Source organism: Neocloeon triangulifer, unplaced genomic scaffold (genome assembly GCF_031216515.1).
Source record: "Neocloeon triangulifer isolate White Clay Creek 2 clone unplaced genomic scaffold, ASM3121651v1 ptg000012l, whole genome shotgun sequence".
Taxonomy (NCBI): Eukaryota; Metazoa; Arthropoda; class Insecta; order Ephemeroptera; family Baetidae; genus Neocloeon; species Neocloeon triangulifer.
This window is the reverse complement of record NW_026775554.1, coordinates 17,530,577-17,546,910: the sequence shown is the minus strand read 5'-3', so window position 1 is coordinate 17,546,910 and position 16,334 is coordinate 17,530,577. Positions and strand designations below refer to the sequence as shown.

At 38.3% G+C, this 16,334-nt stretch overlaps 1 protein-coding gene across 6 annotated transcripts in view; it reads right to left on the bottom strand.

The window, feature by feature from the left end:
• LOC132198438 (rap1 GTPase-activating protein 1) overlaps positions 1–16,334 on the bottom strand; it is a 225,295-nt gene that overhangs the window by 6,981 nt on the left and 201,980 nt on the right. For all 6 annotated transcript variants that reach the window (XM_059622489.1, XM_059622490.1, XM_059622491.1 and 3 more), the window contains 2 exons: positions 12,674–12,997; positions 4,638–4,820 (listed from right to left, as the gene is read on the bottom strand). In XM_059622489.1, coding sequence (XP_059478472.1) covers positions 4,638–4,820; positions 12,674–12,997 — 507 coding nt within the window. The remainder of the gene's footprint in view (positions 1–4,637; positions 4,821–12,673; positions 12,998–16,334) is intronic.

Here is a 16,334-nt window from a genome sequence, read left to right as displayed (position 1 = left end):
GGAAGTGAGATGTTTTCGGATGAATGGGTTTGAAACTATCATTTATTTATTTACAACCATTCTCGTCCGCTTTTAATTCCATATTGTCAAACTTTCTTTTCTTTATTTATTTCTATATGCGTCCCACTTTGGGCTTTTTGATCGACGATCACTGTGAAACCCTTCAAGGTTGCGGGAGGTTGACTGGAATGAATATTTACGCCTTCAAGGCGACGCATTCCGTATGATTAATTTTTCCCTAGTGCCAATCACAGTCGTGGACATAATTTACCGTGAGATTTGCTCTCAGGAAGAAACCCGAAGAGCGTGTGATCTGCGACCGTTTCGAATAACACACCGGTCTGCTGAGAAAAGGGTAGGCGGAGGATGAGAAATTAGCATACACTTCTGAGCGAGTCGGCCTGTCCTGTGTGTTGACGTTCCCATGACTTAAACTTCGTCATTTTTGGGCATCTCTCTATTTCTCATTTGGAAAAATGTAGGAAGAAAGGTGACTTTCAGTGTAAATGCGCTCCAATATTTCAGAGCCGTCAAAATGTTGCGTTTTGCGCAAAAGTAATGTATGCGCTCGTGAGCAAAAGGAAAAGTGTTTCGCCGGCAACGAGATGTCTGGCAGGCTCATTTATTTTTCAGGCTTTTGTGGTGTAGCCCACGAGAGAGGTGCGCGCGAAGGATGTTTTGTCTTATGCATGTTTCAGCAGCAAGAGGCAACCTTTGCACATTCTGGATGCAATTATTTCTCCTAAAAATATTGCTCATATATGGAAAAATATAGAAAATGGGTATTATGAATTTAATTTATTTCTTTAGCCAGATACCATTATGATTTTTTTTTAAAAGGATTTAATTTCCCCTAATATTATAAATTATAACTTTTCATATATGTTGGAAATTATTAAATTAAAAAATTAACAATTAAATGTAAACAGTTGTAAAAATTAGCACAAAACAACAACAATAAATAATAAAAATAAATAGTTTTAATTATTGTAATAAAAAAAAGAATCAATTGTACAAAATATGAAAATAATAAAATTAAAGCCATATATGCTATTATATTAAATTAAATTATTTATTATAAGTAGTTAAAAATAAAAAATAAAATAAAAGTTCTTAACAAAAAAAATTTGCTAATCAAAAGCGGTTATAACAGTTAAAATTAAAACTAGCGTCGCCAGTTTCTCCTGATCAATCAGTCTCGTCCTAGCTGAAAGTAGATTTTACAAGTGGGTCCGAAAAGCTGCCAGACTCGTAAACTTTTTTATGTGCAAATATAAAAGCAACAGGAGTCAATTTTCTCCTTGCGGTTTCTCCCGAGGAAACATCTCTCACAACGCGCGCTTCCACGAAACATTCTCCGACACGACAAGATGATTACGTTTTCCTCACACACAGGACATAAAATTTACATTTTAATCGATTCGGTTTGTTTGTCTCTCGCGTGGCACTTCATATATATTCTTCGCCTCTAGAGTTTGATAAACGTCATGGGAAGAGGAGCGAAAACGCTGCTGAATGAATTGGTTTCGCGCGCGCACATAGGAAAGAAGCAGCAGCAGCACTTCACTGCAGGCGGCGATTCTCACATTATAGCGAGTGTGATTTAGTGCTGTGCTTTATCTATCGCACGGCCACAGATCAATGAACACGTACATATACGCAGTGTGCGATCTCTCGCGGCAATTGTTTTTCTTTTTGTTCCGAATCGGGGCGTGATCAATGAATTTCCGATCAAACAGCAGAGGTCACTTTTGTTTTTACCAAGTGCTCGGAAAATTTCCAGCGGCGAATCTCCGGGGGATTCAATCGTAATTCACGCATCAGTGGAAACAATTCATTTCTGATTTAAAAGGTTGAATAAGTTTCGTTTGATCGAAGTCTCAGATTTTTTTTTCAAATAAGGAAAAGAGAAACAATATTCTTGATGCAAGTAGTTTGTCTAGACCAAAGGATATTCTTCTTTGGCTTGTTGCAAAAGTTCATGGCGGAGCTTTAAAGGCTCGCTCCGTGTTTGTTTTATCAGGGCGAAGCAGTCAGTCGGTCTGGCGTGGGTCGTTGTGCGGTGTGCATACAAACAGGCGACGCCGGCAAGACGAGCTAGAGAGTCCCTCGCCTAATAACAAACGACCTGCCACCCCCGCCCAAGCCAAGTGGGGCGAAATTAGATTTTGGCGCTCGCTGATCAGACGTCGGATTGGAACTGGTGTACCAAAAATAGCGGCAAAAAAAAATCGCGGCCCCGATTCTCCGTCGTGTCTCTCAAGAGAGTTGAAAATCTTGACATCGCCAAGTGTCCCATTGTCTGCGTCTGGAAAATTCCCATGGCACCAAAAAATTTTAAGATTGGACTCTGCGAGGCGTAGCAAGAAATTAACGCCTGGCTCATTTGGGAAGATCATTTGAGAGCGTGCGTGTGAGAGAATTGTATATTTGATAGCGATAATTGATCATGCAATTCTTTTAATTGACTTCACGAACTACTTTGCCACCTTAAAATTGAGTTGAATTGAAGTAAATCAGAAGTTTATTACCCTCGGTGAAGGTCTTACGTACATTTCTTATCAAATTCTCACCAAAAGACGGAAACAGTGGCTTGAGCCTTGAGTTAATGAAAGTAAATGGACCTAAAAATAAATTTTTTAACCACAATCCTGGTATTTAAATTGTATATTTTTGCCAAATAACAAAAATAAAATATAAATATTATAAAAAAGGAAAATTTCCGTTTTTTTTTTTTATCACAAAGCATTTTGCCTTAATAGCCTAGAGATTAGTTTATTTAAAACTGTTAAAGTTGCCCTTAACATTTTATATCTTTGAGGCCTTTGCCAAGGAAAACAAATCCTTTCCAGCATTAAATTCACCGATAATTACAGCCAAGCCGAAACACTTAAGCCGTCAAAGTCCGATCAGCTGCATCCTCACACCAGCTGCATCTCCTTCTAATTACTCTCGTGTAAACATGATTTTGATTTTATGCATCTGGCGCTTGAGTCGCACGAGGCCTCATTTTACACAGCATCAAATCCGTTCGTTCCCTCTCTGGACCGGTATAATTATACACGGCACTTATTAGAGAACCATTTTCACCTGGCTCAAAAGGCCGGTCACGCATTTTCCTCTAATTTTCACCATTTTTACGCACTAACAAAGGTAGTCTTTGTTGCACATAAAAAGTGTTAAAAGAGAAGCAGACGAGCGTGATTTTTGACGCTCCTTGCGTTTGAATAATTTTCTCTCTCTTCAGACTTGCGGTTCAAGGGCGCGGGGGAGAGGTTTCCAGTCAAGGGGTTACGACCTGCGAGCCCGAAAACGATCATTACCTGGCGGGAAAACGTATACCTGGTTATTATCTACTGAGGGAGCACATTTGAGAGTCCATCAACGGAGAAAAATATGAGTTTTTCACACGTAGCTGTTAAAAAAAGTCGTTTTTTTAAGAGTGATGGATTGGGCTGGGAAATTATGGTTGGGTGAGAAAAAGTGGAGAGCACACGAACACGATGAGGGAGAATTAATTTAAGTCTTGTGTGGAAATAATAAATTTAGGGGGAGTAAAAATTTAGAGTTGCCGGGCCAGGTCATGGAGAGAACGTGATTTAGTATATTTTGTATTAGAATCGAGGACAATGCCGATTGCCAGCAATCATTTTCAGCACATTAATCGCTGAGTCTCGCATTTCCATTTAACTCTCTACAACAAAGGTCGAACAACAGTTACGTCGCGCGAGAAACAATTCGGCACTAATCGTTTTTCGATATATCGCCAAACCAACCGCGGGAAGAAACACGAGAGGAGAAACAAAGATCGGTGAGAAAACATAACGTCTGCTATCTGCAGTGGAAAATCCTTCTTTTATTTCAGTCTGCGTGAAAAAGATTAGGAGGAAGATATGAAATTATACAGTTGAATGATGCTTAAAAAGTTACTACACAAAAGAGATAAAAGTAATTTTGTTCACAGACGTTGAAATGTTTTTGTTACATATTAGGACGCGATTTGAATTTCAAACTAAGGGTGGAGTCGTGTAATATAATGACGATGCCCGCTCGATTTCTAGGCGTGATCTGCACATGGAAACAAAAGTAATTTTTACTTTTCGTTTTGACTATGGGCGTCTCACCCACCGTATATAATTCAGCGCATGTGGTGTTTCCTGAATCGTAATTTTCAGCTGCTGCCGCTTTCATTATATATATGAATCATATAGAAGAAAAATAGATCGGTGCGCGCGCACGAAGAGGATAATGCTTGATTAATTGCGCTCCGGATCAAGGCCAAAATTTATCATGAGCGCCGGACAGCGAGGAATAAATAACCAACTAGTTCTGGCAGCAGCTCTCCTTTCCAGGCAACGAGAGAAAGAGAGGCGGCCCAGAGCAGCTTATTAAATTAAAACTCCGAGTTTAATAATGCAAAATTGGATAAACACATTCCTTTGTTTTGGAGCGATTATCGAAGCCTGCTAAGGACACCAGACGAATTTATCCAAAAATAACCTTCGATAATTGGATCATTTTACAAAAATCCAATGCCACGAATGGAGAGACAAAACATAAATAATGATTTCGTCGTCACGAAATTCCATTCCCAGAGGTCGCAACGCATGAAATATTAAATTTATTGCAGGACCTACCTTTGCCAATTTGGCGGGGTTCGGTGTTTGTTGGATGCACGTGTTTGGCAGCAGTTCATGAACGGTGCCTGACTTGAGTCGAAGGACGAGCCTTGTGTGTTCCTGGCCGGCCATCAGTTCGTTCTTGACGGACAGCAACGCTGGCCCTAAGACAGGGTCATCGGCCACCAGGTTGTAGTGTTCCTGCAATCATTAAGAAAAGCAACACGCTCGTGAACACGATTTTAATAAGTTGGGTTATATAAGCATAAAGTTTTTTTCCCCTTAATTAAAGTAGTCTTCCAAGCTTGAAATTACGAAAAAAAAAACATAAAATGAATGAGGAAGTTAAAACAATGAGCCAAACGTTACTTCTAAATTTACAGGTACTTTAAAGTAATTTATTAACATTACATTTTGCAATTTTTATCCAAATGGAAGGTTATTTATTTAGTTCAAGAGTCCCCTTGAGCACCAAAGTATAAATTTTATTCTTTCATTCTCAAGCAAATGCATAAAAGTTTCTATCTGAATCAGTTCCGCACTGACTAATAGCCCGCAAGTGTAGTTTATTTATATGAAAAGGATTGCCATGATCCACTCCACGGCGGCTTACTCGCGTGTGATCTATTTGCAGCCGCAGGTGGTTCTTTTCAAAGCTCATCATCAATCAGGCGAATTAGCATTTATCAGCTGTCGATCACGTCTCCATATGGAGAACACACACGTGCTCGTTCCCATCATCTCCTATTGGCACCCACGCCCACGAGAGAGACGCACGTCTCTTATAATAACAATCTGATTGCGACCGACGAGAGCCCGCCGCGATCGAAAAATAAACCTTACTAACGAACACCGTTTGTATTCGCATGGAAAACAAAATTCGCTCCCTATTTGGACAAATCGCCACGGGAGATCCCATCAATCTGATATTCGGAACCGTTTTCTGCATAGAATATAAAATTGTCTCCATTTGAGAATTTGTTTTTTTTTTTGGCTAAAAATAAAACTCGATCAGGATGTAAACAAATTATAAAAAAGCGACACGGATCTTTTCGAAGGGCGGTTCGTGCGCAAATCTGCAATCGGCCTTGAAATTTCTAAGCGTTAATTAAGAGCAATCCATTTCACGGCGCGGTTCGCCACTAGAATATAACACAGCAGTTTGGTGCGTAATAGAGAGATCGTGTCTTATCAATCCCTGCTGAGCTGACGAGGCGCATTTTTCAACCTGCCAACTAATCTTAATCAAGAGGGTCGTTCTCGCCAAATTATAGAGCAGCAGACGAATTGGAGGCTTGCGAAATTTCGACAACCAACAATTTGAAATTTGCTCCGGTGCAGGAAAACCGAGAGTGATCAAAATAATCATTGCTCAAAAACAAATACATAATAAAATTTTAATTGGCAACCGCACACAATGCTGCGGTTGCCTGATTCATTTTGAGCACCTAATCTCATTCTCTCGAGTGGCGCATTGCAAAACTTATAACGGCCTGCGCGCAAATTTTCATTCCTCAGTGTCAATTGTTTCGCCCAAGAGGTCGGACCCCACCTTCGATAATAGAAAAACAATCAACTAACAAATACACGCGACTTTCTCCAACGCCGATAAAAATAATGGAAAGCGCCCGCCAGTCCCCGAGTGCAACAATTTTCACCTCAAGCGACTCAATCAATTTTGAGGTTTACTTTCGATCTCCGCGATGGTGAAAATTTTTCTTTCTTGTTTGACAATGAGATGCTGCTTCACGTGCTATGGGGTTGGTTTCATTTGCTCCACAGAATTCATCTCGTCATCGACAAAAAGTCTTTTGTTCTCTTTTCTAAACAAGTTGTTTGGCGTGACTCATCTCTCACCGGTGCTCGAATTATGTCAGCACCAGTAGGCACAAAGTTGGCAAAAAACGCGAGCCTCTGCTTTTTATGCGTGGACCGCCGGCAGACTTACGAGAGTAAAATATACGTAAAGGTATCCCCCGCCGCTTCGATTAAATGTGACTCATGCCAGCCGTGCACACAAACGAGTATCGAGTTACTTATTTCCCTCGTAAGGAACATTTTTCTTACACTCATATTATGGAGTCTTGAAGTGGACAAAATTTTTTAGAAAACAGAAATTTTGGCTTTGGAGAACATTGATTTTCGTACCGAATATTATTACATTTATTTTAACGCCATGCCACCAACCCATTCATACATGTTTTGTTTTTAAGCTTTTCAAGCATTGAAAAACAACATAGAATCTTTTATGTTAAAATATGTTTTACAATCAGTTTTATTAGGTTAAATTAGATAGAATTCAAAGTGTTATATAAACAATATAAACATTAAAAACAGAAAATAACATTAAATAAAAAATAGGTTGATTTATAAAATGTGTTAAATACACTTGGTAAATAAACAGGTAATGCTATGTAAAAAAGATAAATTAAACATAAATTATAATGATTAATCAGAAAAAAAATATTTAAATACTTTCTTGTATTTAAATTTTGCACATCGAGGACCAACTTTTACCATTAGTCATTAATTAGTTTTCGCCTACTAGCAAAAGTTGTTTCCTTTCTCGCACGAAGAAAAGTAGTTTGTGTTTTTTCGAAAGCGAAAATCACTAAAGCACAAATCCATGTTTTCGTTCGCCGTTAAAATTCTGTCCACGTGTTGGCGCAGACAAGCCGTTAATTTGAATTATTAACTTCTTTGCTGCTCTCCGTGGTGCTGTCGAGTCCTTCCCGAAAATTATTTACAGCTGGCCACGCCATCAAAATATAATTCAAAACTTGTTAATTCTCCAAAACTACATCACGACTCTCTCCAGAATTTTTCATTTTTTTTTTATATAACACAAATATAATTTAACTCGCTCCTCTCCCTATATGTATAACTCGACACCACTTATCACGTGATACCATGTATCATCTAGATTAAAAATTTCCACGCTGCCTCGTTCACGTTTCTCTCGCGTTATAATTCAATGTCTAGAGAGGAGTGCGTATGGAGGGCCCGAGCAGAATTTTAATTTGCCACGATCAAGCCGTAAAGGTTCTGGATCATTTGCTCAGGCGGGCTTAATTTTTTAATGATCTCGACAGGCAAAAGCGAGCAAAAGAGACGCAGTCGTGCGCGGCGCGTTTTCTTTCATCGACGAGAGGAGCTTTGGAATTGGAAATGCGTGCACATGCAAAACTTCCAGGTTGGGCAATCGTAAATTATACCGATATATTCTTCTAGGCTAATGATTTCTGATCAGGCGAACCATATAAAAGGTAAAAGCCCAATTGGGAAATCACAAGATTATTTTATTTCCTTTGTCCTTCCATTAGTTTTGCAACACACAACATCCTTCACTTGAAGGTAAATGTACTAAACAAGCTAATTTTACATTTGCAATTACTTTATATTTTCCGGAATTATGCGGCGCTTCATCTGCAGTTGACAAAATAAAAATATTTATATTGCAATTTAGATAATCTCCCAGAGATAAGCAGAGTGTTTTGGAAAACAAACCAGCCTTTTTTTATAATACGAGTGCTTTATAATTCTTATTTGCCTAAATAAACAGAAACAATTAAAAAAGACCTCGCGAAAGCATTGTTTTAAAAAGTTCATCCAAGAAAAGAACCGGAGCTCCCACGGCGTGGAGGACAGTTACTTTTGTAAATTCAATTAGGCGAAATTCCCACGCGCGGGCAAATTAATTATTTCCTCCTCTTTCTTCGGCTGTCATTCGCGTTATGTAAAACACAACACCCGCGTGTACGTACACATAATTTCAGAGTTGCATCCTGCATTTATGCGATAAATCAGCAGCTGCAATTTAATTGTCTTCTTTTTCTCTCTGCTTTGCATTGCAAATAGCGCCAATTAGAGATTAACGAGGAGGGAAACTTTAATTGAAGTTGGCAATCCATCGCATTTTTCAAAGCAAGAGGAAAAAGCAGTGACATAAGAGCTTTCAAAGACGGAAAAATTCATCACAAGCGAGCAGAAATAGAATGCAACTTGTTCACCCACTCCTCCAGGCGGTAGTTCTTTTTTTACTTTGCTTTAATTTTTATGTTTATGGCAGTGGGAAAACTTAATATATATTTTAATTATCATTGTCATCTATGATTAAAATATAAATAATACACATGGATAATCATCCTGCCGAATGCAAATTTACTTCAAAATATTTAGTTCAATTATAACTTATGCTAGTTATATATTTTTTTAAAATTATATTTTATTTGTTAATTTTTTTTATTGTAATCGGATATCAGATGAGAAAAAAAGTAAAAAATATTATAACATTTATTTTGGCATATATTATAAAATTATTTTTTAAATAACCGAAATTTGTAATAAAGTTTTTAAATAATAATTTATAAAAAAATTAAGACTCAACATTTAAAAAAAATTTAATTAATTAATATCCCTCATATTTAGCAAAACATGTTCACTTGAAAAATCCTTGAAACAAAAACAAAGAACTGATTTTGGCACGACATGTGCAGATTTTCGCACTGCCCTTTGGCACATTTGCTTTTGTATGCCCTGCGGCGGCGACGAGGTCAAAAAGCGACAAAGGCAGTCGGTGCATCCCACGGCCAAGCAAGCTCCATTCATCCTTTTGCGCCTTAACCCGGGTGATTAACATGCAAATGTATGGGCAGAAAGCTGGCAGGTCCGCGACTTGCTCTCGCCATGAATAATGCATCGCGAAACGCGCCAGACAAATAATGTAGTTGTTTTGCGGGCGCAGATAAAAAATAATTTCCAGTGTTTGTCTTCGCGCGTGCACGGCCGTTTAACACAAACACCGGAGTCGGGGGCGCGTGCATAATATTTTTCCTTCGCAGCGATAAAGATTTTTGGCGGAGCGGCGACGAAAGGACGTTCAAAATTTGCATTCGCGACCTTCACCCAAATTGGATCCTTTTTTTCACCCTGATAAAAAAGCCGACGTCGGCGGTTATTTTTCTTTCCAACAAATGCTTCCATGGCCGAGATTGACTCTGCTGATAAAAAGTCGCGGGGGAGCGAAGCTTGCCTTTGTTTCATTCACAGCACCAAAGTGTTTGTTAGGACTTGGTTTCCGTGGAAACGAGGCAAGAGCGAAACGTACCGGTCGTTGTTAATAATGCAAATGGCTCACATTTGTATGAATTGCGATTCAGGAGGCCTACAATCTCCATAAAATATTGCGCAACATTGCGGTTTTCCTGTATTATTTACGATCAAATGATTTGAATAAATGACTTGCATGGTCTTTAATAGGATTGAGTTGAAATCACAAAATTTTCTGCAAACCAAACAATCAGAATGATGATTTATAAAAAAACTTCATTAGTATCAAATTATTGCTATAGATGAAAATGAAAACAGTAAATTAGATGATAAATTTCCATAATTCCATTGATTAAATGCGGGGTTTTAATTGCGAAAATCTTTATTGTGTTAAAAGATTTGCATCTAATTATAAATTGAAATTTCAACCAAATTTCAAAGTTGGCATTAATTTCAGACATACAGTTGAAAGTGTGCAACACAAGTGTGTTTTAAATAATCAAAATTATAGGTTGTAATAAATTTAAAACTAAATCTTTTTTAAATTAGTTTGTATCGCAAAATTAAAGCCAATTATATTAATATTCTTTACCCTTTTTTATGTTTTGTTTTAATTTGTTTCCAAATGTTATTTAAGCAAGTCAAATAATTCAAATTTATCATCCTGTGTAATTGTTGCTGCAATATTTCATTCAACTGAAGTCAACTTCCGCACTTCCTTTTGCATTCTGACCAAAACACAAAGGCAAATTCTTCCGAAAAGACATCAAACGTTTCCCAGGCGTATTTGATGACAAAAACCGACGAGGATGCGCCCATATATTCGAATAGGCCGTATATTTTCACAGCAGTTTTTCTTCCTCTCCTGTTGTGAGAGACCTGTCGCGTATTCTATGTACTAAAATGGTAATTGTTGCAAGTTGTATTATTATTGTAGGGCCGGCGCAGCTGCCTGCATCATTGTGAGCGCGCGAGGGCGGAAGTTCGCCGCGTTCTCACCGCCTGCTTTATCCGGTAAGTACGAATAAAAATACCACACACTGCCACCATGATCCTCGCCGGGGCAACCACCATGCGAGCGAACGACTCCGAATTTTCGCTTCGCTGAACGCGCCGGTTTTTTTTTATTACGTGTACGCAGTTTTAAAATGCATAAAGTTTCACATATACGAAACTTTAAGGTTTCTCTGCAGGGGTGTGTCGACGTTAGTGGAAAAATAAATAAATTTAAACAGCTTATCGCTCCTTAAAATTATATTTCACGTTGTTCGAAAAGAAAAGCGCGCGTTCTTATCTGGAAACGGTTTGGATGCCGGAACTGGCTTGTTTTCTGAGTTTCTGCACGTCGAGTTTCGCCTCCTACAATGAATACGCACACACCGTCTTATCTTATATTATATTAAAGGGAGGTTTGTAGGTGCACTGAATTTGAACTCTGCCTTTTTAAAAATTTTAAATTCCTTCTTATCATATACAGAATAATGGCAGTGTTCTGTGATTCTATATTTTCCCATAAAATATTGTGCGTACACAAAAAGCTCGTTTTCCAAAACGTGAGCGATAAGATAAGTCTCTTCTTTGGCTCGAATTGTTCTGATACTATTTGCTTGCTAACGCGGCGGCAAAATCCGATGTCCTCGGTTTAGATTTGTCTCGGCGCGCTCTGATAAAAGCGACGACGACCGGGAATTTATTATTCCCCTTTCGGTGCGCGGGTATATCTTTTATTTCTCTCTTTCTTTCATAAGGCGCATTCACGTCACAAGAGATAAAAACGTGCCGGGAATAATTTTTAAAAAAGTCGCGCCCGTAATTTGAAAGTGCCTCAGAAAAGCAACGAGCTTTGTTATTACAAGGAAAAAATAAAAATAAAACACACGTGAAAAGTTTTCACGCCGCCAGCAATTCAAGACTGGAATATCAAAAGGGAAAGAAAGAAACATAATAAAATATCCACCAGCTGCAACAGAACGAAGGAATTATAAATTTTATTGGAGAAAAACTGCAGCAGTTGGTCTGCGCTCTGTTGCTTCTCTTGGGGAGAGATGATTTATGGGAGTCGCGTGTTAATTCCTGCAATTAAATGCAAATCGGACCCTATAGGAAAGTTAGCACTAAAAATGCTCGCTCGATGACAGTTTATATGCGTGATGAATTTCATTCTAGGGCTGCTGGACACGCAGGGCTGCTGGGATGCAAATTAAAAAAAAAATGGAAGACTAACTTTTCGGAGCCGTGGAGAGTGGTGGAGGCAGTTACAGTGGCTATTTAATATTCAACGGAGCGTTCTGCGCCGCACTTTTCTAGCGGAAATTTGACGAGAAAGAACAAAAGGTCGAGAGGGCAGACAACTTTTCGGTGCTGATGGATAAATTTTAAAAGCGTAAAAATGGTTGCAAATTTCAGGTACTGAATATTATCCCTATCATTTTGAAGACGAATAAAATTTACTGGTTAGTTTTATACTAACCTAGTATTATTATTAATTAATAAATATTTATCGGGGGGATATTCAAATGCTAAATTAGCTGATGAAATTTGCAGCATAGATTATAAGTTAGAATTAAAAATATTTCCCAATATTAATTAATTGATTATTGCAGTATATTTAAAATTTCAATTTTTTAAATTATAGTTTATTATATAAAATTTTAATTTTAAACCTACATTTACATATTAATTTTTTAAAAATTTATATGTAATACAAAATAATTATTAAATTTTTTTATAACAAAAAAATTCTTTTTACAAATGAAGGTTCTTTTACCAACAGATAATAAATTCATTTGACATGCTAGGCATCTATCAGTATTTTCATTGTAGTGAAGCAATTACAATTTTTCGTTTGGTTAATAGTTGGGTTTATTTGTTTTATTTTTTTTTAAATTTAATTTCACTAATGAATTTTATACATGGTAATCGAAGGTATGCTTGTTGACCACTAGGTCATTTGAACATAACTGATTTCAAAATTTGACCGAGTTTGAATTATTGGAAACACTTACCCTTCCCATGAAGAACCTCCGGTAGCACTTGGCAGTCTCGTCCGTCTCAAACTTGACTTTCCAGCCGGGGGCGGGTGCGGAGGCGGCCGCGGGCAGCACCGGTTCGCCACGCTGGTCGAAGGCGCACTCCTGCTCAGGGCCGTCCATCCAGTAGCCACCACTGGTGGGCACCACCACCATGGGGTACGGGCCGGGCCTCTGCAGGGTCTCTTCCAGGAGGCGTTGCGAGGCCGGCGGCGTGATGGGCACCACGGGGATGGCCGTCGCCGCGGCCGAAGGCGCCGCACTTGTCGGCGCCGGTAACTTGGAGTCATCTCGAGAGGTCTGAAACACAAAAGCACCAATTTTTAAATCAAGTTGAAAAAAACACAAGGAAATCGTACAGAGCCAGGTTTACACATTTCGTGGCCTAACCAAAAAGTCAAGTCAAATTGAGCTTTTGCGGGCGTGGGAAGATTGGGAAAAGTGATACGCAGCGGAGACTTTTGTTTCTCAAATGTCTAATTGCGGACATATGCAAATGCACGTGCTCTATTTGGGCCAGCTGGCCGAGCCAGAGAAGATTCGCGTCTCAGTTCTCACAGGTAGACTGAAAGTGGACGGAATTCAAAGTGGCATTGCTTTTGTGCGGATGGTAATTTTGATGTGTGCAGCGTTTGAAGGAACTTTCTAATATTAAAATTGGTTCGTTTCGTTTGTATGGAGAGGAAGTTTTGAAAAAAGGTTTCACTTGAAAAGCGTTGAATTATTTAAAGACAGCCTACTATATTTGACAAAATTGAGGAATATGAATTATTAAAGAGTAAAAATAATACAAAAAAATAGGCTATAAATTTCTATTTTCTTCTAAATAAGACTTGGCCATATTTCACTTCTTTTCGCTTGTTTGTTAGCCTTTGAAGATAATAAATAATAATTCACTGACGCATGAGTATTCAGTCTATATAATCTTCTGAATCGGCATTGCAGCACGCACGTACCGTGTGTTGCATAACTGCTGCCATTTACACTACTTTTTGGTCACAGCGTTATTTGTGCCACACATATTATGACACGACACGCAATTCACCGCAGTTGTTATAGATTATACGACAGGCTTTCATATATTTAATATTTCCATGCGAAAATCGATAGACGGGGTGCCGTCCAGACGGTCACACGCATTTAGATTATATGCGAATGCTGGTTGTGAGTCATGTTGTGAATGAACAGAGCGTTTGATCAATAGGCCCCTACTGCCATTACTTATCGTGTTTAAGAGCTCAAAGTTGCAAATAGAAGGTTTCTCATCCGGTTACGCACTTTTGTAATCCTTTCAAGTTCAAAAGTGCGGCCAGGTAAATCAATGATGTATATTATCTTTTACTAAATTAAATAATGTCTTGGATTATTATCCAGTTTTTAATTTTGTATAATAATTGAGAATAATGAATGTCATAATTTAAATAAAATTCATTTTTAATTGCAGAAAATTTTTATTTTTGCAGTATTTGCATGGAATGGTATTCTATGCAAAATTGATTAGTGGTGCAATTAATTGAAATGAATTGACTCAGCGGCTTTATGTGCAAATTCTGCAAGTTGGAATGCAAAACGCCAGCTTTCCCCATTCAAACCACTAACGTTTTATACCATAGAAGTGGTGCAGAAAAGCCGCTGAAATCCGCAAACTCGCGGAAAAGTTTCTTAACTCGAAACGCCCGTAGAGCTGACCTCGTAACTCCCAGCAAAACTAATCAAAGTGAGCGTTTCTTTCGCAAGATTGTTTTTACGAGCATGAAATATTCATCCATCTTGTTCCTTGACGTCGAACTGAGAAAAAAAATTATGTAATAAGAATCATCCAGGGCGTGCTATTATTATAGTTTCGCTCAAAGAATCGAGGAGGGTGGTTTCTTACACACATGATCTCGTCAAGAAAAGATCCGCAGAAGATGAATAGCCGCGTGCGAGGTGATAAAAGCAAGTTGCTAAACACGACGACGCCTCTCATTTTTATATTGTGTTAACCTTAACACAATGGCACAAACCGTCGCATAGGTGTATTTTCCAGGGCGGTATGTGCACGTTTTTCTGCAATAAAAAATCACACTCTCTGCGCGTGTGTAATTAACATTCTTTGGCGCACGCGACATGAAAAAGTCACAACAATCCATCATTAATAAAACAACGTTTGACGTTTGGAGTGAAGTGACGTGTGACGAAATAATCTAGCAGATATGAATATTATTGATGTCGAACAACATCCTGACAAAAAATTATTTGTGTAAAAAACCGGAAGTCTGAATATCAAATTCAAATTGTGAATATTTATCATGAGAAATGAATGAAAAAGTCCCCCTTATTTTCTTAACTTTTCCGCTGCAAAAGAGGGTGTCGCAAAAAGTTCTTTTCAAATCCCATGCAGAAGTCAGTTTATGAAAAGACCTCGGCAAAAAGTTTTGCAAGGAGAGTCAAGAGTAAAAAAATCACAATTTCAAGTGATAATACATCGTAAAAAGTAAAATTGCTTTAGAAACGATCGTTTTGTATTTGTTTACCTGCCATAAAACCCCAACGCAGTAAAAAAGTGAGGAAATCTCTTTGCCGCTGTTTGTTTGCGCATGGAAAATGCTATATTGGATATCTGTGCCGCGGAATGAATGTAAAATTCTCCTTGTACGTGCGCATACATTATTATTGAGAGCAGAATTGCACATCTATACATATACCGAGTGCAATTTCACGCGACAGAAAGAGCCGCCGAGAGAGATAAGAGTCGTGAGAAAGTCGCACTTGATGGAGACTCGTCTCTATCTGCAGTCAGCAGATGAGGCAGAGAGCGGTTGTCAAGTTGCCGGTGTGTGATATAATTATAGTCAGTCATACAGCCGAGTAAGGTCATGAACACGAGACGAGAGAGCACTTCCCTATTATCAGGAACAAGATTATTAAGCACGCGACATTCGCTCATACACCAAAAGAAATTAAGATGAAGATGTTAATTACAGCGCGAGGTGGGCTTTTATTTTGAAAACATTATTAGAATGTTTGAAATTAACCCAGAAATTGGGACATTAAAAAAATTAATTTTAATCTCAGCACAAAATTTGAAATTTTCTTATTGAATTTTGAGGAAAAAATTGAATATTTTAAACAAGGAATAATATTTTTAATTAATTAAAGATACATTTAAAATTTTATTTAACATTCTTTGCGTTTTCAAGCCTTAAATGCAGAACAAAATTGGCAACACAGTATTTGTAAAGCAAATTTAAGACAATGTAATTTCGGCGACGCCAGAGCCATTTGCAAAGCTGCAAATTTGTAAGAACGAAATTCCTTCCCTGATGCAAAATCCATAAATTAGCGTCTCTCTCGCCTCCGCAAGCCAGAGATAACGATGTTGTCGAAAATTCTCACGCGGAATTCGCCTGCTCTGCGTGCCCAGATGGAGAAACAAGGGCGGGCGGCTTATTGTAAAAAGTACAAATACACAACACGCTGCATTTTGTAACGTCTCCCAGCGCACAATAACAATAGACAGAGAAATATAAAATTGCGCCAACGGCTGGTTGAGAGGCCTCCTCGCATTATATTGTTGAGTCTCCGACACAGGGTCATTAGACGTGAGTGTTTTATTTGTTCTAGAGCGTGTATAGTATGGCTAAGAGATGGGGAA